The sequence below is a fragment of the Macaca mulatta genome, chromosome 4 (assembly GCF_049350105.2).
Source record: "Macaca mulatta isolate MMU2019108-1 chromosome 4, T2T-MMU8v2.0, whole genome shotgun sequence".
NCBI classification, from domain to species: domain Eukaryota; kingdom Metazoa; phylum Chordata; class Mammalia; order Primates; family Cercopithecidae; genus Macaca; species Macaca mulatta.
Genome location: NC_133409.1, coordinates 157609411 through 157631723, shown reverse-complemented (window position 1 = coordinate 157631723; position 22313 = coordinate 157609411). Strand labels below are relative to the sequence as shown.

Below are 22313 nucleotides of genomic sequence, written 5' to 3'. Positions count from 1 at the left end.
TAACAAAAGTTTCTTGAACATCTTGCCATTTCTTAAGAAAGTCACTGTCTTTTGGAAACAGTATGTATAGTGGTTGAAAGTGTCAGTTCTGTAGTCAGATTGCCCAAGGTTGAATTCTGACTTTTATTCTCACATGTCATGCATTTATATGTAATGTCTTTGTTCCCAGGTGCCTCATTTGTAGGACAGAAATAACAGTATCTTATTTCTACACAGGTAGTTAGAGTTGAATGATTTAATATACGTACAGTATGGTTTCTGTCACAAAGTGCTTAGTAAACTGCGACCGTCACCCCCACCAGTACCAGCACCAGCACCACCACCACCACCATCATCATAATTATCATCATCCTGAGCTGTCTTATGTTTTTATATGCCTCAGTTTCTACCTGGAGCAACCTTAGTGTCCTTACCTGGAATGTCTCATGAAGTACCATGCATCCTATGCAGATTCGGCTTCTATCTCTGTCTCAAAAAAAAAAAAAATTATTGGAGGTGGATTTTTATTTTAATTTTATTTTTTTAGAAGACAGGTTCTTGCTGTGTCACCCAGGCTGGAGTGCAGTGGTACGATCTTGGCTTATTGCAGCCTCCACCTCCTGTGCTCAAGTGATCCTGCCGCCTCAGCCCCCCAAGTAGCTGGGACCACAAACACACACTACCACACCCAGCTAATTTTTTTGTAGAGACAGGGTTTCCATGTTCCCAGGCTGGTCTCAAACTCCTGAGCTCGAGTGATCTGCCTGCCTCAGCCTCCCAAAGTGCTGGGATTACATGCATGAGCTCCTGCACCTGGCTGCTTCTATCTCACTTTCTCTTTGAAACGTTCTCAGACAACCTCCTCTCACCACACCTTGTATGACTAGATGCCCCTTTCTCTGTGTTCCATAGCTCTTTGTAAATTCCTCTATCTTAGCATGTGTCCATCGCATTTGATTGTGCCTTAGCCTGTATATTTCTGAATAATAAGGGCTTTGCCTCATTCGTTGCTGTGTCCTAGCACTTCTCAGTCTCTCACTGAATGTGCCTTGGATAAATGAGTAAAGCAAAGTCATCCCTTGATGATTTTATATCCATACCATCATACATTATTCTGAACATGCAGTTAAATTAAGAATGGTTTGAAATTGAGATTAGTTCCATAAGTACCATGATTTTATGTGCACACATTTATACACACATATTTAAGATTAAGGCATGAAAATACATTACCAAAGGGATTTCCCCGGGAGTCAGTGTTTTCGGACCTAGCGCCTGAAGCCATCTACAGGTCTTACAGCTAAGTTTAACTCCTTTACATTATCACTGTTCTACTTCAGCAAATCCATTTTATATAAACCTTTTTCTGATCATTATCAATGTAGTACACGTTTATGGTAAAGATTTAGAAGATACTAAAAAGTATAAATAACAAGGCAGACCCCCTCTGAAGTCCCTTGTTCCTTAGTCATTTGTATTTCTTTTAGGGAAATCACTAAGTTTATATCCTTTGTTAGTTTTCTGTTTATAGTGTTAATCTTTTTAAAAAAAGTTTATATGACTTCTGTACATATTAAAAGCATTCATTATTTATTGTGTGCTCCATAGGTCTAGTTTAAGTCTTTTATAAGATAGAGTGGTTTTAAAAAACCTGATTATATGAATTGCATCTGTAATTCTAGCCACCCCGGAGGCTGAGGTGGGAAGATGCTTGAGCCCAGGAGTTTCGGGTTGCAGTGAGCTATGACAGTGCCACCGCACTGCAGCATGGGTGACAGAGTGAGAACCTGTCTCTTTAGAAAACAAAAACAAAAACAGAAAACTGGTTATATTAATAATCCTTGATTATATTTATTTTAATTCATTTGTTCATTACTATGTAACAAATAAAAGGATGTAGTGATCATTTATCCTTCTGAGGGCAAGTTTGGTTCTGAGGACCTTCAGTGCCACCTCTCCCTGATGTCCCTGTCCCTTTTAGAGTGGTAACAGTGGGGAGGTCCTATGGGCAAAGCTGGGCTTCTTCACCTCCTTATGATGAGGACAGCTCCACATTGCCTATACCCTTTACAAATAAGGGTCCTCCCATTTATCTCTTACTTGCAATAAAATATGTATATATTACAATATGTGTTTTAAGAATTAGCATTGTTTTATAACATGACTTGAAGAATTTTTATCTTATTTTATTTTAGTTTATTTAGACGGAGTCTCGCTCTGTCGCTCAGGCTGGAGTGCAGTTGCATGATCTTGGCTCACTGCATCCACTGCCTCCAGGGTTCAAGCGATTCTCTTGCCTCAGCCTCCCAGGTAGCTGGGATTATTGGCATGTGCCACCATGCCCAGCTAATTTTTGTATTTTTAGTAGAGACAAGTTTTTGCCATGTTGGCTAGGCTGATCTCAAATTCCTGACCTCAGGTGATCCATCTGCCTCAGCTTCCCAAAGTGCTGAGATTACAGGCAGGAGCCACCATGCCCAGCCTGAGTAATTTCAAATTGCCCTAGAACAAAAATATCTTGAAATGTTTGTTTACTTTTTTAAAAAAATTGACTTCTTGAAGTATTTTACATAGGATCTGAAAGATTCGCAGATTTAAAATGACTGGAGTTACATTGCAGTGTTAAGCTTCTGGTGAATCAGACTGGCATTTATATTCATGGCTCGATAACGCAAGACAGATTTAAAAAAAAAAAAACAAAACTCCCCATGACATCGCCACTGCCTCCAAATACCCTTTCTTTATCTCAGATGTTAACTAACTGATAGTTTTCTGGATTTCTAGCAAATGTCCTGCTGGTTGCCAGATTATGTCAAGGCAGAGCCATCTGGTACCACCTTTTTCCAGCTGTAAACACTACAATAATAAATAACAGAGAATGGTCAAAATCGCTAGACAGCCAGAATCGAGAAAGGCATGTAAATGTGTTTAGTCAGGGCTGTAAGAGCCTTGATTTTTTTTCAGGTCTATACTTTATAATTCTCCACTCTTCGTGGGCTTATTAACACAGGCCTCCTGTGAACATGGGCTCAGGGGGCAGGAGAGGAAATCCTTCGTGCTGTTTCAGTAGCATGAAGCTGAGCCGATAACATGATGCTCTCTCGAGTCTATTCAGATGTTGGACAACTGCCAAGTGCCCGCACTTGTCAAGGAGCATTTTGCTGTCAGGACTAATTTAGCCTTCTATTTTTGGAATTTATTTATTGAGTTTTGTTATACCTCAGTAAGGAAATGATTTTACAAATGATTTTCTTGATGAGAATCTGATATTGGCCCTATGTTTTGGACTCAATTATTCCATTAAAAAATACATTAATACTAATATCAGGACAAACTAAAGGAAGTTAGTCATTTAAACAGTTATAGAAGATAACCTCCAGAAAATAACCTTTTGTTGTAAGCCACCGTACATTCCTCTTATCTAACACAATTAATCACATTTCCTGCTTCTCTACTGCCAAGCTCTTGTTCTTGCCCCATTGATAGTTACTGCCTCTCTGGATAGTGATTATTCAGCTGTCTGTGTCTCCCGCTCCACTGGCCTTCAGCAAGTAAGATGGTATCTCAGAAGACCCTGCCTGGTGCACAGTAGGATTTCAGTAAAGGTTTATTGAAATGAATATTCCTTATGTAGCACTGACTTTTCATTGCAGAGTCTAAGTAAGTTTTTCCCTAATGGTCTTTGCAATTTTTGAGGGTAAAAAGAAAAAGATCTTATTTATATTTATCTCCTAATTCCCAGCATTTGATTAGCATTTAGTAAATGGTGAGTTGACAGCCAAGAAGTTCTTTGCACTTAAATATTTTTTATTCGAAGTCTCGGTCTCCTGTATACCCACCCAAATGTGCGCCCACTTTGAGAAATGGCTCAGTAACCTTTATCAGACACACACTAGAATCAGTTTATTATAACTCTCTGAAGTTGGGGAAGACAATGGCCTCTTTATCAGCCCCACACTGAACGTTCTAAGCTCACATCAGGGAGGTGCTCCAGTGGGAGGCTTTACCTGCAACCCATAGCCCTTGTAGTACCCTCATCAGATCCTGCTGCTATGACCAGAACTGTCTCTTACTGGCAGCCCTGACCTTGGCCCCTCTTCTCCATGAAGAGTCTGCCCAAATGTGGAGGGGAAAGAAAACCTTTTCCTGGTTCTCTTTAGAGTGGTTGACTTACTTGAGTCTCAGTTTGATAGGTTGAGATTTTCAAAAAATTTTGCTGAAAACTAAGGAAAACAAAATAATTTATAAAAGTGTACCCAATTAAGAAATAGCCATATTTCTAAAGTATATAATTTGGAACCATGGACTTTTGGGTAGAAACACGAAGAGCTTTGCTATCTCTTACATTCCCATTATGCTAAGTAAAATCATCAGTGCTGTGGTGAGTGATTGAGTCTCAGTGAGTGATTAGACCCTTCTGGGCTCCCATTTGATAATGACACACCTCAAAGAGCTCCTATTCCCTTCTGAAAAGAAGTGGCCCACTAGACAACCATGACTAGCGGGCCCATCAATAATTGTTACCCACCTATAAGAGAACTTCGTTCTATCCATACAGAATAAGCAGCCTCCTCACATATTCATTATTTGTTTTCTGAGGTGGATTTGTCAGTTTAGTTCAGTTTATGTTAACTTGAGCCATTTATGTTTGTGTGTAAAGAGTGTATAGAATGTTAATTATACATTTTTCCTTATGATTGCATCTTACATGGTATACAGATCATCTCCTGATTCTTTGTGAAATCCATTTTAATCCAAATGTTTCCTTGAATGTAATACATTTAAGAAGAGCTGTATACTTCTCTTTTTAACTTCCCAATACTTTAAATAGCCTAAATTATCTGAATTTGGACAGGCATCGTTTAAATACCAGGCACTAACTCAAGAATCACCTGGCAGGATTAAGAGAAGGATAAACATTGTCAACTAGATTGCTTTCATCATTCTAAGGCTTCGGATTAAAATCCTTTCTGTCCTTGGACACATCAGAAGACATGGAGCAAAGGGAAACCAATTCATTACTCCTTCCGATTCAGTGAGGGGGTTGTATCTTTGACCAACCTGTTCTTCCTGAGGGTGTGTCAAAAGGAGACACAATCATAGCGCCACCTTTCGGGGACAGTGCTCATGGTTAACCTCAGTCCTGCAATTTGATGGAACTGTTGGGCCATTTATAGAAACACAAACCTCATTTTGTTTCCTGGAGTGCAAACCGAGCCTGGATTTTCTTGATGTTGCAGGGGTGAACAGCCTTTCTCAGTCACTCAGTGCCAATCCATTGACCGCCTCTACCCTTGTCCATCTCGACCTCTCAGGGAACGTCCTTCGTGGAGATGACCTCTCAGTAAGTTTTTCTTTCTTTATTCCATCTTTGAAGAAGCTGTGTTTAGTAAGCCTGGAATAATTCTAAACGTGACTTTGTAGCGTGTTTCCCTGCCTCTCTCTTTAGCATGACACCTTTGAATTATTTAGTTACGAGCTTACGAAGTGTTTTACTGAAAATTCCAGAGCCTTCATTAATTAAATGTCATATATCACCACAATTTTTTTTTTCTCATTTAATGATGCTGAAGTTCACATTTTTTTTGGAAGTAATGCTGTTGAAGAATTTTTTTTCTTCATTTAAAAACATTAGCTTACAGGGGCCGGGCGTAGTGGCTCACACCTGTAATCCCAGCACTTTGGGAGGCTGAGGCAGGCAGATCACGAGGTCAGGAGATGGAGACCAGCCTGGCCAACATGGTGAAACCCCATCTCTACTAAAAATACATAAATTAGCCAGGCATGGTGGCATGTGCCTGTAGTCCCAGGTACTCAGGAGGCTGAGGCAGGAGAAGCGCTTGAACCCCGGAGGTGGAGTTTGCAGTGAGCCGAGATTACGCCACTGCACTCCAGCCAGGGCGACAGCATGAGTCTCCGTATCAAACAATAACAACAACAACAAAAACCCATTAGCTTACAGGTTAAAATTGCCTGGTAGGGAAGATTGGGGACATAAACTGAACTTTCTCATTATTTTTATTGTTACTGGGAAGATTGATGTTTTTTTATAGGTTACAATTGAAAGGGAGTATTGGGAGAAACCTGAGCACTCGTCTATTCTGTGAATAAAATAGGGAGAAGAGTGGTCTACACATAACCTGGGGCCATTTCTTCAGAGTTTGAGTGTGAAGACAAAAACTACTCCCTCAATTATAATAAAATTGTTGATGTAAATGAACCAATAATGTAATATTTGGCAGATCTTTGACACAGTGGATTAGGTATGATCTCATTTCCATATGAGGCGAATGATCCCCTCTGGTCACCAAGATAGAATTTAGAAGAATTGTTTCTTTAACAACATGGCCCACACCCAGTGGCCATCTTTGGAGGGCCTTAATTTGCAATCCACTGCTTTGCCACAGGGCTGAAAAACACTGTGAAATTTATTCTTACTTCTCTTGTTTTGGTTTACCTGTAAGGCAGGAAGTACAAATGAAGGCCTTTTTGTATTTTTTTTCCTTTTCCTCTCCCTTGCACTTAAAATTATTTAAATAATACTTGATTCCTGGTGTGCCATGATTTTTCAATTCATTTTCCAGTTTCTGTTGTTACCTTCACTGACGGTTCATAAATCTGCTCCCTCCCAAAATAAAACAAGGAGGCCAATATGAAACCACCAAAATAATACTGTGGCAAAGTAGAAGAATAGAGGGAAGGGTGAAAGGAGAGGCTAAAGATTATTAAGATTCAGCTAAAATAGGAACATTAATAGTCACCTAAAACAACAAAATAGCTCAAGATTTCTTTTTCTGGCCAGGGTGGGTCCTATTGTAGCTTGCTTCTGGGGAGTGGAACGATGAGGCCTGAGTGAGAGTGGGCTGGAAGGGAGAGTGGGTGAGAAAGACGAAAGTTCCAGGAGCCTGGTGGCAGGTGCAGGAGTTTACCTGACCCTGTGCCCTCAGGGAAAGCAGCCTAACAGGGCCTGGCCTCTTTGGAGAAGTGTGGCCAAATAGTCTTGTCACCATTTCATGGTGATAAGAGCTCCCCCAGCTGGTGGCTGGGAGCAAAGCCACAGTAAACTTAAAAGTCTCTTGAGACAATTTTTGCCAGGCAAACAGAGAGAGAGGCAGAGGATCTTCATGTGAGAGCAAAATGACTTTTCTGAATCAAAACTTTTCATAATGAAATCCATTCTATGGCTGGGTACAGTGGCTCACACCTAGAATTCCAGCACTTTTGGAGGCTAAGGCAGGTGATCTCTGGGGTCCAGGAGTTTGTGACCAGCCTGGACAACATGGTGAAACCCTATCTCTACAAAAAATACAAAAATTAGCCAGGTGTGGTGTCACATGCCTGTAGTCCCAGCTACTCAGGAGGTTCAGTTGGGAGGATGGCTTGAGCCCGGGAGTGGAGGTTGCGGTGAGCCAAGATCATACCACTGCACTCCAGTGTGGGCAACAGAGCCAGACCCTGTCTTAAAATAAATAAGTAAATAAATGAATAAGAAGAAAGAAAGAAAGGAAGGAAGGGAGGGAGGGAGGGAGGGAGGGAGGGAGGATGGGAAAGGAGGGGAGAAAGAAAAGTCATTCTATGTGTATGATTATTTTAAAGTGTTAAGTGTTTATAGGCTATTTTTTTTTTGCTCTTCTGAATTCCTTGATAGGATTCTTCTGAAGCACCATATAGCCAAACTGCTGCACATAGTAAATGTTTGCAAGCACATACTCAGTATAAGCTTGCTTGTTTTTGCAAGTATCCAGTGGTATCCAGTGAAGCAGAGGAGAATTAAGCTATTTGCCTGGTAGCAGGGAGCTTGGACTCAGTTTCTTATGGGTGGGCTCTGGCAGTTGCTACACCTACAGGGTAATTCCAGAACAACATCTCTGTTGATGTTCAACATCTCAGTTGAACTGATCTGTTGATCAGTTTCATTATTTTGATGGCCTTGAATGGGAGGACTGGGGAAATTTAGGCATTGTGACCCCCTGAAACTGGAAGTGTCTTAGCTATTAGTAAAAACTTTTACAATGCACTCATATTACTGCCAAGTCATTCTTGTTAGCTTTGAGAAGTAACTAAGGGTAGGAAAATCATTATGTTGAACAGAAGAGAGGATAGCCTGAGACCATCTTATGGTTCAAATTCAGATTCGTAGTGCTGCAAACACTTTCAAAAGTGATTAGCATTTTGATAGAGTGACTGCAGTCCAGGTGGTATTTTAATCTCAGGAGTTAAAATGAATTAGCACTGTTCCAAAATTGTATAATAAAAATTAAACTAATCAGGAAAACTAAGTCATGTGTAACAAAATGGGGGTTTGGTTTTCAAGATTCCATTTGGCCTTTTTTACTCAAACATAATTTTAACTATTCTTGGGATTTTCACATCAGGGAATGTAAAGGAATGACAGAAAATTCTGGTAATCCCCTTGGGAAGAGCAGAGAATGGTCTAAGAAATTCTGGCAACTTCCTTTTAAAACATTAACTTGCATTGTGTGTATATGTGTTTCTAGAATCCTAACATGTATCTTTTATTTTTTTTCCAGCACATGTACAATTTTTTGGCCCAGCCAAATGCCATTGCTCATCTGGATTTATCCAATACCGAATGTTCCCTGGACATGGTAAATTTAATACACACACACACACACACACACACACACACACACACACACACACACATATATTGCTCTGAGGGGTCTCAGAAGAGCTATTTAGATGGGATGTAGGGGACCTCTAATAAAAGATTCTCCTGGACCTAGAAATATTTGAAAAGAAGAGTACCTTATTTCTTTTTCAGGTCTGTGGAGCTCTTCTCCGTGGATGCCTTCAATATTTAGCTGTGCTCAACCTCTCCAGAACTGTCTTCTCTCACCGGTATAGATTTATTTCTGCTCTCATTGTCATCTGGAAGTGTCTTTTTCTGAGAAAAACTTGTAGTGATAAGGAAAACGGAGTGATAAAGGGTGAATATTGTGTATGAAAGAAGGTGGCTTTAAGCATTATTTATGAATGTTAGGCCTTGAACATTTTTGTTAATGTAGGTTAATGTTCTTATCAATAATTCCAGCCTGCCTACGTGAACTATGTGATAGCGCAGTATTTCTCATATGTGGTCAGGCAATCTGTCTTAATATGGGAAAAACCCTTTTAGAAACTTTTATAGTTATTTTGCATGAATGAGGTTGGATGTAGGTATAAACTACTTTTGGAGAGTAAAGAGAATAGTTATCTCAAAGTCATGCAATTTTACTTGTAGAAGTAATTGAGGGCCAGTCTGACTACTTCACTTATATACTCCTGACTATAATTGTTTGCAGAATAAGGCAGTGGATTAGAAGCAACAAGGATTCACAAAGAGTAGCAACTTAGAATGCAAAGAGACTGTAGAGGAATTATCAGAGGAATTATGAAGAGTACATGGGTTGTATAGGTATGGAATCTGGGAATATCTAAATAATTAATACAGTTCAACACTTAGCATTTATAATTATGACCATAAATTATAAATATATTTAGTTATTATATGCTTTTAAATAATATGGGTATTGGTTAATATTAGAAATATTTTTATTTTTGCTAATTTGTAAAGGCCTTATATATTTAAAAGGATAACCCTCACTTATTTGGAAAATTCAGTTTTGTAGCATGCTTTATTCCATAATTGTGCCTTGCAAATCAATTACTTTGTATATTAAAGTACTATTTTTTATTACTTCAATATTGATTAAATCTTTACAGTAGCAAAAATATGCCACAAATACCTCCATAGATTAAAGTTAGGGAGTGTTACGTCTGAAAATATAATGGTGGGAAAAGTAGAATTTTCCATGGTAACTATATTTTGGGGAACATTTGAGAGTTTTAACTGAAACCTAGTCAACTCATATATTTGAAGCCAGCTTATAAAGCCATGCTTTGGTGGAGCAGTAATTGACTGGGGAACTGGGTTACAAGATGAAAGCACAGACTATAAAGGTTTTTGTATAATCAGCACTTTTGAGTTCACAATACTGTGAATTCTGTGATGACTGGTCTTCAGTAGAGCTGTTAAGCTTATAGAACAGAATTGCGCTAACAAATTGTCTTGTCTTCCACATGAAAGGTTGTGATTAAACTGTTTAATACCTAATACCTTACCTAGATATAGTTGTAGAAAGCCCTTAGTAATTTTGTTGAAATTACTGCATTTACGTTGAGGTGTGGATTGTCAGCCAGGCTTTTCATTCTTTTATTCACAGATAATTTCATAAGTGTATCCGTCAGGATAAGTTAGATTGTTCCACAGTAACAGTGACCCCTTTCCCCCAGTGTCCATGGCTTTCAGTAACAGTGATTTTGTGACGTGTCCATTGTGGGCTGGCATATAACCTTCACTCCAGGAGGCAGAGTGGCCTCCTATCTAGAACATTCACAGTCATATAGCAGAGAAAAAGAGATCATGGCAGTGCACATACTGGCTCCCAAGGCTTCTCTCTGAAAGTCACACACATCATTTCTGCTCACGTCTCACTGGCCAAAGAGAGTCACGTGGCCAAGCCTGCTGTCAGTGGAGGGATGAAGCATCATCCTCCTTCAAAAAGGGGCAGTGAATATTTGGAAACACTGGAATACTCAACACTAAGACAGAGTAGTAGGAGGAGAAATGTATTTAGAGTAAGTTAACAGTATTTTCTCAGCAGAAAGTGAACAAAAATATACAAGCTTACATTGTTCCACCATATGGAAACAGAGTTGTTTGAGATTTCTTATATCACACAGTCTACCAGAATTGTCTTTCCTCTTAGTTTTATTTTTCATCTTCTCAGATAGAGATTTTTGTTGTTTCGATTTTTCTTCTCAAATAGCCTTCAATTGTCCTGTTTTAAAACTTAAAAAAAAAAAAAACTGTCAAATATTGACAGATTTTCCCAGATCTCTGTACATTAAATATTATTGAATATTATGTGATTGAGCTAAACCACTAGGATGCTCTCTGCCCTGAGATTCCATGAGTCCCTCCACAGAATATGAATAACTGTCATTAAATGAGTGCTTACTCTGCATCAGCTAAGTGCTTTATATATACTGACTTATTCAATCCTTCCATCATTTCTATCAGATAGAACAGAACAAGCAAAATGTTCATTCAGATTCCATCTTGGACTCTTAAATCCTGTTTTTCTTAAACCCTTATTATATAGTGTGGATGCTACCTCATTATTGGGCTGTATGATTTGATCCACATACTTTTCTCCATAATAGCAAGGGGATGTATTCGGAGGTTATAGCCATTTTATTTTGTAGTTTTGTCTTTAACTGTTCTAATGGTTGGCCTGAAATGATTAGGTTTGTGATATGGACATAGTAGCTGAATAGGCTCTTTGTAATGCAGGCTTCATGCCATTTGGACTTTCTGTGCTGTTTTAGCTCAACATCAGATCACAATCTTGTTGCATGTGAAACCTGCTACATCTAAAAATATTGCCAAATGCAGGTATTGATCTCTAACATTTTGTGCCACCCAGTGGGAAAGCTTTTAAATTGGTGAGAAATATACATCTTCTCTGACCTCCTATTTTTAAAAATTCCAAACATGGAGTTTCCTGATCAAGAGGTAAAACACAATGAATTCATTGGATATGAAGAATAGCAATGAATTATTTTATGAACTAAGTATTTCTTTACCTCACTTAAGTGGTTCCTTTAATAATATTGGCTTTATGGCTTTAGGTTTTGGACATTTATTTGTTTCTATTTACTTTTAAATTTCTACAGAGAATATGACTGATTTGTAGATTTCATAGTGTCTGAATAATCAATGAATATGTTTGATGAAGGTATAACCGCTTGTATAACTCTTGTGTTTTTTTCAGGAAAGGAAAAGAAGTACCTCCATCTTTCAAGCAATTTTTTAGTAGTTCTCTGGCTTTGATGCACATCAACCTTTCAGGCACAAAACTGTCTCCTGAGCCCTTAAAGTGAGTGGTTAATTCACTTTCTCCAGAGCTTTTAAAGTTCAACTTGTTTTTATGAATGTGCTTGAGGGAAGGGAGAAAGATATATAATCCAAAGACAAAAACCACAGATGAGAATACCTTTTTACTGTGGGGCAGAAAAATAAATTAAAATTTTAAAAAATACATCATGCACTATTGATATTATTGCATCTTCTAAGAAAAAACATCTTTTGGTTTATGACCTTGGCAGGAGTCACTGATCTACAAAAGTTGTATTCCCAGGTACTTACTATTGCTTTTATATTAACCTCTGTTCATTCCATTTCAGGCATATTCATGCGTGTGTGTGTGTGTGTGTGTGTGTGTGTGTGTGCGTGTTTTCATTAACATTTACTCTAAATCTTTCTACTAATAGTAATAAACTCTAAACACATTGTATGTATGCAACAGAATGAATTTTTAGCTACTTTGGTTTCTGAATTACTGAGGTTAGTATGGGCTATTTGGCACTTTTATTTGGCAGCCAACTTATGGGTTAATATCCCTAGTATAGGTATAGTGGTGAAGTTAAAATTGTTAGCTAAATTGAGGTTTGAGAATAATTTATTATCCTTGAGATTTCCGTTCACTATTGCCAGAAATAGTCAAAAGTTTACTGTACAAGTTCAGTGAATTTGACTCTAGGGTCAAATTCTCTTTGAGTCTAAAGAAGGTATTTTGAAGTAATGATTATGAAAGTTGTCAGATATGCTCAGTTATATGCATGGATTTCTCCCTTCCCAGCTGACTGTAAATCAGCATTTAATTTTTCACTTATAATGTGTATGAAATGTTAAAATTAATGTCTGCTATTCATCTTACTAGAAAATTAAGCTTCATTTAATTTATAAATTATCTTTTCTTTTCCTTTTTTATTTCTGTTTTAAGAGGTATGAGGTTATTGTTTTCATATAGTACCAGATGATCAAAACAATGGATGCCTTTAAAAAAGTAGATCCAGGCCGGGTGTGGTGGCTCATGCCTGTAAACCCAGCACTCTGGGAGGCCGAGGTGGGCAGATCACTTGAGGTCAGGAGTTCGAGACCAGCTTGGCCAACATGGTGAAACCCTGTCTCTACTAAAAATACAAAAATTAGCCAGGCATGGTGGTGTATGCCTGTATTCCCAGCTACTCAGGAGGCTGGAGGCAGGAGAATCGCTTGAACCCAGGAGGCAGAGGTGGCAGTGAGCCAAGATCACGCCATTGCATGCCAGCCTGGCGACAGAGTGAGACTCCATCTCCAAAAAAAAAAAAAGTAAAAAAAGTAGATCTAGTCAAGTGCTGAAAAAAAAAGTCTGATGTTATGTTATAGCAGGCTTAAAAAATGTTGAGTTAATATATTTGGGATCCCTAAATATAATAGCCACAAATAATAAACACCTCATGATTTGGCTATTTGTATGGATATTAAGAAAGCTATGAGAATCATATTCTAAAGTTCCATTATAATCATACTCATTTACATATTCATTCAAGTAATACTGAGCATCTACAATGTGCTGGACACTGGATGGCAGAGTAGGAAGCAAAACCAGAGAGGGTCCTTGTCCTGGTAATGTATCAGCAGGAAATTAGCATATTCAAATAGTTTTCTATTTTTAATTCTTTCAATCTTGTTGACTTTTGTATAATATAGAGTAACATTTTATTGGTTAGTGTAACTGATTTTGTGGAATGTTTCACTTTGCAACAAGGCTGGACTTAATGTACTTTGTTGCACAAGTATACCTGTAAATGTTGTACTTCAGAGATATTTTGTAATTGTTAAATCTTGGACCTGATGTTATTGGTGTGAATGTTTGATAATGTTAAGTCAGTAGTCTCTTCAGCTCTGTGTTTTAATCAGTAAAAATTTTAATATGGGGAGAAAGGCTTCATGGCTGAAGATTATGTAAATAAAATTCCACATACACATTTAATGTGATATAATTATTTGAAAAGAACACAAAACTGAAGTTCTCAGGTTTATGTGTGAGAGGGTGAGGATGAAAAGGAATTTGCACAGTACTACCCTAAACTAGACACTGCGCTGGGTGCTTACATATGGCCTGTCACCTTTAATGTTGATAACAGTGATGAGAAGTTGGTATCATTATCCCCATCTTACAGCTGAGGATATTGAGGCTCAGAGAAGCTAAGTAATTTGCCCCAAATCACTATTGGAGATTGGGTTTCCTGAGGAGCCAACTTTGAGATGGAGATTAGCAAATAGGATATTTATAAGGACATTCTCTTGGGATTGCCATCGGTGAAGAGGGATCGGGGAGAAAGCAGGATCAGACAGAAGGGAGAAGTTGCACTGGGAGGCTCTTCCAGTAAAGAGGAAGAACCCAGAGTGGGTTCTGGGAAGTGCCTAGCAGTGTCCGCTGCTCTCAACCAGCTGTCATGGGCTCAGCAGTGTTCCCTACCTCATTCCGCCTTCAACTGCACCAAGAGGGGCAGAAACCCTTGTTTCTCTAAGGGTTTGGGATTAGTAGCAGTGAGAGAATAAACTAAAACAACACAATTACTTTTGAGAGAACGCTTTAAGTTTGGACATAACAATATTTTTCCCCACAAGTTTCCCCTTAATTTGAGATTCTTTTACAAGCAAATTGGGGAAGTAGAGTGTCTTGCGGGAGGTGGAGGTGGGAAGCAAGACAAAGAATATGACTGCTTACTTTATTGTTGCGATTTTCCTTTGAGTCCTTTTTTGGTCCATGTTAATGTATTTCAAGGGGGGTTAGAGAACATGGTGACGCTGTTCCTTGATGTTTTCTAAAATTGCTAGAATAGTCTGGTCCATGTGTGTCACAAGGATGTTCGTTGCTCCAGCATCACTCAGAGTGCAGTGTGAGTTCCTGCTTACTGCTCATTCTTGGTCTTTCGTTTTCCCTCCCTCAAGTCTTTCTTGCTGGACATCCCCTTTCTCCCTGCCATGTGGCACCCCTTCTCTTTGACCCCATCTCTCTGGCTGAGTATTTTTCATAAACTTGTTGAATGTGCTACCCTGAAATTATAACTAGTGCCACTGATCTAGAGCTGGAAGAATTAAATTCAAATTATTCTCTTAAGCAATTTTGCAATAGTGATTGGGGATCTAGAAGATGATTGTTAAGGCAATTTTGCCATCATTAGGTTAAAATAAACATCATATTTTTCTATAGAATTTTTCCCCAGTGCCCAGTATGCTTTATTGTATTTATTCTTTTATGTTACTAGGGACAGTTTCTATGGGTTATTTTTACTAGTCTCATGAGTTGTTGCCTCCTAATCATTGGCCTTCTGTAGTTAAATGCCTTAAAGCATATCATTTGTTTTCTTGGCCTTAATTCACATGTGAGAAAAGTAGGAAGTATTTTCCTTCCGTCTAAGCATCATAAAAATACAATGTTGAAATATGTGTCTAAGTCCTAGAAACTCAGCATATATTGGAAATAAAAGGGGCCTCTTTGGTAATATCCTAACTCTCTCATTTTACTGATGAGAACTTAAGACACACACAAAAAGTGATGTGCTTTAGGTCATTCAACCAGTAGCCACTGAGCTGGGACATGAGGACTGGCCTTTTGGTTTTCAGCCTCCAGCGCTTTCAGTGACTCAATACTGCCCCCATGAAAGAAAGGGCACATAAGTAATTTTTAGGAAAGGGAAGCAATTTAATACGTATTTGAACAAGTACATAGATGAGATATACCCAGCCTTTCTCATAGGACAGTGTTTTAGAATAAGGGACTAGTGAACTGAATTTAAAAAGTGAAAAGGAAGGCACTTACTTCCAGCCTCCCAACAGGGTCAGGGAGCGGGAGGAGGTGGGTTTTCATAGCTGGAGGCAGCCAAGCCCCTGTGTGTTCCATGCCACTGCTGGGTTCTCTCTTAGTAGATAAAGCCAGAGAATCACTAGAAAAGAAAATCTCAGAGACTTGGGCATAAAATAATTCCCTACCTTCCCACCTCACCCTTACCCTAGGGTATTTTTGGGGTATGCTGAGTAGAGGTCCTTTTCCTGGCAAGATGGAAAACAGGTAGTCACCCCCAGTTAATAAATACCTGGGTTCCACTCTTCTAGTACTTACCACTGGCAGCCTTGTGTTAGAGTTATTGGCATACCTATCTGTTTTCCTTGCTTGAGAGCAGGAACCATCTTTCTGTGTTTTTCACAAAGTCTGATTTAGGGTCTTCTGTCCACTTAGTATAATTTAGTGATTGTGTGTGCATGTGTGAATTTTCTGTTTCAAGCTTGCTTGATGGTGTTGGATTTTATAGGACTGACTTGTCAGAGTGGATCCAAGTGATTAGTCTAATCTCCTCAATTTGCAGATGAGAAAATTCCTTTTCAGAGCAGTGATATATGATTTGTCCCGGCTCAGCAGGTAGTTGGACAGGCAGGATCCTGGACTGCAATTCAAGACATGTGCTTTGTTTTATACCCTTGCCCACCCGCTACTGTAGGTCATTTAATAAAGTCATCTAGATGTAATTTCACATCCTGGTATAGTATGGAGCCTGACTTCCTCACTTACATGTTCCTTAGGGAAAACTAGCTTTACTTTGCAACTCTAATAACAATTGCTTAATAATATTCTAAACATTATTAAAGCTCTTCTCAAGCAGATGCAGGTGGGAATTTATCTGTGATGAGCACAATTTAATTTCAATATGCAATTAGGTGTGCTGTTGGTTTATTTGCATAGGAATAGCAATCCTGCCAGGTTTTACATTTATGATGGGCTCACTGCCTGTCAGGCAAAAGAATGCTGCAGAGTCAGTCTTTCACTGTTGTTGTAAGGCAGAAATGCAGTTGGCATTTTAAAAAGTAAGAGGGTGCTTGGTGCTTGACCTGTGATTCAGAAAAGGCAGTCTTCTTTCTCTAGGCTTTATTCAGTGTGCTTACATTTTTTCTTTTGGGCAATGTGTGGAATGTGTATCTAATATATGTGTTTCCTCCCCTCAGAGCACTGTTATTGGGCCTGGCTTGTAATCATAACTTGAAGGGGGTTTCTCTGGATCTCAGCAACTGTGAGGTAAGAACACCCTTAGATTGTATACTGGAAGAGATAATAGCCTTAACCGCTTTGTCTTTTTCCTGGATAAAATGTGATAGATAGTGTGATTCCACAGGGTGTAAATGAAGCAGAAAAATACATTATACAAGTTTATAACGTTCTGTACTTTGCAAGTTTCTTCTACAGACAGCCACAGAACACCATTTAGGAAACTTTCAAGTATGGTTTTAATGACTTGGGTTTTGTTGTTGTTGTTGTTGTTGTTGTTCCATTCTTGGTGCCGGATGGCTGAGTATTTTATGATGAAGCCTTGAGATATAAAACCATAGACTTGCTTTGCCATCATGAAAATGAAACATGCAGCATTTGTTGCAGGGGATAAATGTGTATAACTTAACTTGGATTTTGTAGAGCGTGAAAGAGAATGGCTGTCTTATTAATTTTACTTTGTAATATCTTGATTTAAAACAAGAAAATTAACATACCTCTAAAAAGTATAGCAATTTCTAACACTTCCTATCAAAGAGCTCATAGAGAAGAATTGAGACTAAAGTGTCTGTATTTTACAGGACACCTAAACTTTTACTATCTTTGAAACTTTTACTTTGTGTGGCTAGTAAGAAGATACCCAGATACAAACTATATGGCCTGTTCAGAGCCTGACTTAACATGTCAAACTTTACCACTTCTTCCCAGGAGAGGAGATAGAAGTCTCCTTATTCCTATTCCCGGGCCTTTACACTCACTGTTCTCTCTTCCCCAGCACTCCTACCATGTCCCTCTTCCTCCACCTCCCCAAGACCTCCCTCTCTTTGAGGAATTAACTCACGTACAGTCTCCTACATACGTGCATCAGCCTCCTAGGCTATGCAATCCTGGATGAATTGGTTAATATCACTAAGTCTCAATTTCTGTGCCTGCAAAATGGAGATAATAGTACCTCTCCCAAGGGGTTGTTATGAAGTTTAAAGGAGCTCTTTTTGAAAAGTGCTTCTTAGGGTATCTGGTACGCAGAAAAGTTGTTTGCTCTTGCTGGTTTCCTATCTGTCTGCCAAATTTCTTTCCTGCCTGCTTCAGCCGTTTGTGATCTTGATCTTTTCTAATTATCTAACCCTTAATGATAATAGCATATACTTGGACGCTAAAGCGCCAGTCGTACCTTGCATAGGTATTAAATTAACTCCTGTATGCTTGGATGTAACTTTCTGGAGGGCAGTATATATGTCATACTATATTTTGTATTTCCCCTATTTCCTAGCAAAATGCCAGGCACCAAGCCAATACTAAATATTGAGTAAAATTAATGCTTTGCCTCTATGAAAATTCTAGAAATGGACAAGTCTGAATTTGTACCATATAAATTGTTAGTGTAGTATTTTTCATTAGTTTCAAGCTGGAGTGAACACCAATTATGTGATTGAACAGTCTTATTGTTTTGAAAAAAGAAAAGCAAAAAACAATACAGAAAGACATATTGTTAAAAAAAAAAAAAACCCAGACAATAGAACCCTAAAAAAATACATTGTGGAATTTTCATATGCACATTAATTATCTTTCGTTTGTAAAAATAGACTATAGTAGAGAAACCAAATCTGGTAATATTAATTATTTGTTTGCCAGCAGTTTACTGAGGGGCATGCCAATAGTAATTTTATTTTTTATTTTATTTTATTTTATTTTAGAGACGGAGTCTCCCTCTGTCACCCAGGCTGGAGTGCTGTGGCACAATCTCGGCTCACTGCAAGCTCCACCTTCCAGGTTCATGCCATTCTCCTGCCTCAGCCTCCCGAGTAGCTGGGACTACAGGTTCCCGCCACCGCGCCCAGCTAATATTTTGTATTTTTAGTAGAGACAGGGTTTCACCATGGTCTCGATCTCCTGACCTCGTGATCCTCCCGCCTCGGCCTCCCAAAGTACTGGGATTACAGGCATGAGCCACCGCGCCCGGCCAGTAATTTTATTTTTAATTGGGGGAGGAGTAAGAGATGAAGCCAGTGGGATAGGTTATTCCGTATTAAAAAAAAAAAAAAAAAAAGAAAGAAAGAAAAAAAAAAACAGGCCAGGCACAGTGACTCATGTCTGTAGTTCCAGCACTTTAGGAGGCCAAGGCAGGTGGACCACGAGGTCAGGAGTTCAAGACCAGCCTGGCTGAGATGGTGAAACCCTGTCTCTACTAAACATATAAAAATTAGCTGGCAGTGGTGGCAGGCTCCTGTAATCCCAGCTACTCAGGAGGTTGAGGCAGAGAATTGCTTGAACCTGGGAGGCAGGGGTTGCAGTGAGCTGAGATTGTACCACTGCACTCCAGCCTGGGCGACAGAGTGAGACTCTGTCTCAAAAAAACAAAAAAGCAAGTTGGTGTAAACCTTACTGCTCTATTAGATCAAACTACTAAATTAGCAATAACTTCTAATGTGGTTTTACAGTCCTGATTAAATATCGTGACTGCCAGCAGTCTAACATCTTTTATTCAGTTCTGTGATAAAACTGAGATGGTTCCTTAATTATAGGTAAACTGAGGTCAAAAGAGGTGTAAATAATATAACTACACCTCTGGCAGACCCATGATGAAAATACTGTCCTGATTCTCTGTTGCTAATAGTTATATTGACAGTGATAATTATTAGACTACTAAGTATGGTTAGGCATTTTCTTCTCAAATAAATTGATAGGGGCCGTGTTCCCAAAGATTGCAATATACCTTGTCCCTTAAACTCCTTTGTGATCTATTGAGAATAACTTTCAGATAGTTATAGTAGAAGAACTGTATAAAACTGATATTTTGCATGTCAAAAATTGCAGACTATTGGCAGTTTCGTAAAGTTCAACCTAATTGCTAGTAGACTTTATCTTTTATAATTTTTTTTTTAATGAAGGCAGGAATTCAGGTCAAATGGTTAATCTCTGATGATGGGATTGAACAGTATTGTTATGAAAATTCCAACTTCATTTTGGCCTTTCACTTATGCATTATATGATAAATTGATACTGCTGATATGGGGAAGTCTTAAAAGTATTGTAGTACCATGTTCTCCCCACTTACAACTTGAATCACAGTACTGGCGACCACATTTATAAAGTCACATGTTATGTTGATGCTCATGAAAGTTGGTAAAACACAAAATTATTTTTCTAAACTATGTCATAGTATTTTATCACATTTTGTTTCTTAGGCCTAGATGTCCACATTTAAGTAGATTTCAGTTTACTTCTCTTCATGATATAATATATCTCCCCCCAAAAGTGTTTGGATTTCCAATATAATTCATACTGGAATGCTTGACGCTTTGAGTGTTAACTGTTTGAGTCTTTAATCATCTGTATTTGATATTGCAGAGTTTATGTAATCCTCTTAGAAGCTCTTTCTATCACAGAAGTTTAAAATCATGAATATGTATATTTTCTTTCTGCCTGTTCTCTATTTAACTACAAACCCTCTCCACTCTTAGCATACCAGTCAAAATCATAGCAGCTTCAGCCCTTGACTTTTCCCGATGATCATATAAATCTAGTCTTAAAATCCAAAAGGTGGTGAGAAATGAAATTTCTCCTTGATACCATTGTCATCTTGGGAAGTTACTTTTCTGAGGATGACTTACTCAGGCTGAGGGGCTGGCAGACCTGGGACAAGTCAAGGTCCAGAGCGTTCAGCTGGCAGGTGTTGATCATCCTGCTGGGGTTGGGGGAGGAGGTGGGGAGGGCCGGGGGTTGGGAGGATGGAGACGGATAGGGAGGGTTTGTCCTGCAGTCCTGCAGTCCTGCAGTTTCATTTTTTTTTTTTTTTGTGATGGAGTTTCGCTCTGTCGCCCAAGCTGGAGTGCAGTGGCGTGATCTCAGCTCACTGCAACCTCCGCCTTCCGGGTTCACACCATTCTCCTGCCTCAGCCTCCTGAGTAGCTGGGACTACAGGCATCTGCTACCACACCCAGCTAATTTTTTGTATATTTAGTAGAGATGGGGTTTCACTGTGTTAGCCAGGATGGCCTCGATCTGACCTCGTGATCCACCCGCCTCGGGCTCCCAAAGTGCTGGGATTACAGGCGTGAGCCACCGCGCCTGGCTACTGTAAAGAGTTTTTGACCCAGATTTATTTCTTCTCCTGGTAGGGGGAATAAATCCAGTGATGGATTTTAAAATCAGATTAGTATGAGTGTTATAGAGGGTAAATGATGGTAAAATATGGTAGTTGAGATTATTGGGAGAAAAGGGAAAACAGTCTTAAAGTAGGAAGTAAAAGTGTTTGGACAGGGAGCTTAGAATAACTTAAGCAAGTTATTTTTGATTTTGCCATATGCTGGTTCCTTTACTGTTCGTTCTCACCTTTCCTAATAAGTTGGCTTGTAGTTCTCAGGGTATTCTTTATTCCCCTGAAATAGGCATTTTTTTAATGAGAGACAAAAATCTCATTAATTTGAATGAGAGAGGAGACTTACACTTCATGCTATTAAAAAAAAAGTGCCCTGTGGGTATTTAGAACGTATGGAGTTGCTTTCTTACAATACAAACATTGTTATTTGGAAAATTAAATCTAAAATGTTGGTCTATAGTCTTTTGGATCTGTGATAACTAAGGTAATAAGCACTGAAATTAACCTTACATTTTCAGGTAACTTCTATACTTACAGGAAAAAACTTCTATGTTCCTTAAGGCATTTTGCATTAATGATATCATCACCTCTGTTTCTTTCCCTTGGTCTTTTAGTATGGAAAAGGAGTCTGTCTTGTATGTGAAAATGACTCAAAGTAGTTATGGGAGGCAAAAGAGTGAGCCAAGGGTGAGCACTTTGGAATCAAAAGGCCCCCTTTGAAACATGGCTCACTTACTTGGTTTATTAGGTGACTCACCTTCTTTCAGCCTTTGTTGCTCATCTATTGAATGGAAATAATGGTTTTCAAGGCTAGCATCTGGCACAACGTCACTACGCCAGCCCAGCATATGTGAGCCATCATCTAGGGTGTAAAAGGTTTGCAATGGACGAGCTTTATTTGGAATGTCAGAATTGGTATCATAGGTCAGTATTGCCCTTCTAAAAATTTTTATTTAGCAGCTTTATGAATATTCAATCTTTACCAAAAAATTTTTGGGAATTGCCTTCAAAGCTGTTTTACATCTTTCAATAAGGATTACTCTCATCAGCTTATTGGTGAGACAGATTCTTCTTGAAACCTGATTTTTTTTGACACAAGACAGTATTATACTTCATGGCCAGATTAGCTTCAGGATGGCCTGTGGCTGATCCTTATTCATTCTCAAAGGGTTAGGATTTAGTGTCAGTACAGATGTTCAGAGAAATGTGTGTATTCCATTGCCCTCTAGGTTAGTTCTGAAGAGCTTCAAAACCATTTTATATGGCAGTAATGATATTGTCATTCATGAGTATTCTTC

The 22313-nt window shown here is 38.8% G+C and overlaps 1 protein-coding gene across 9 annotated transcripts in view; it reads left to right on the top strand.

Moving 5' to 3' along the window:
• The window catches only part of CARMIL1 (capping protein regulator and myosin 1 linker 1), a 344161-nt gene that overhangs the window by 203411 nt on the left and 118437 nt on the right, over positions 1–22313 (top strand). For all 9 annotated transcript variants that reach the window (XM_078000908.1, XM_078000907.1, XM_078000905.1 and 6 more), the window contains 5 exons: positions 5220–5323; positions 8511–8588; positions 8765–8841; positions 11820–11924; positions 16877–16946. In XM_078000908.1, the coding sequence (XP_077857034.1) occupies positions 5220–5323; positions 8511–8588; positions 8765–8841; positions 11820–11924; positions 16877–16946 (434 nt within the window). The remainder of the gene's footprint in view (positions 1–5219; positions 5324–8510; positions 8589–8764; positions 8842–11819; positions 11925–16876; positions 16947–22313) is intronic.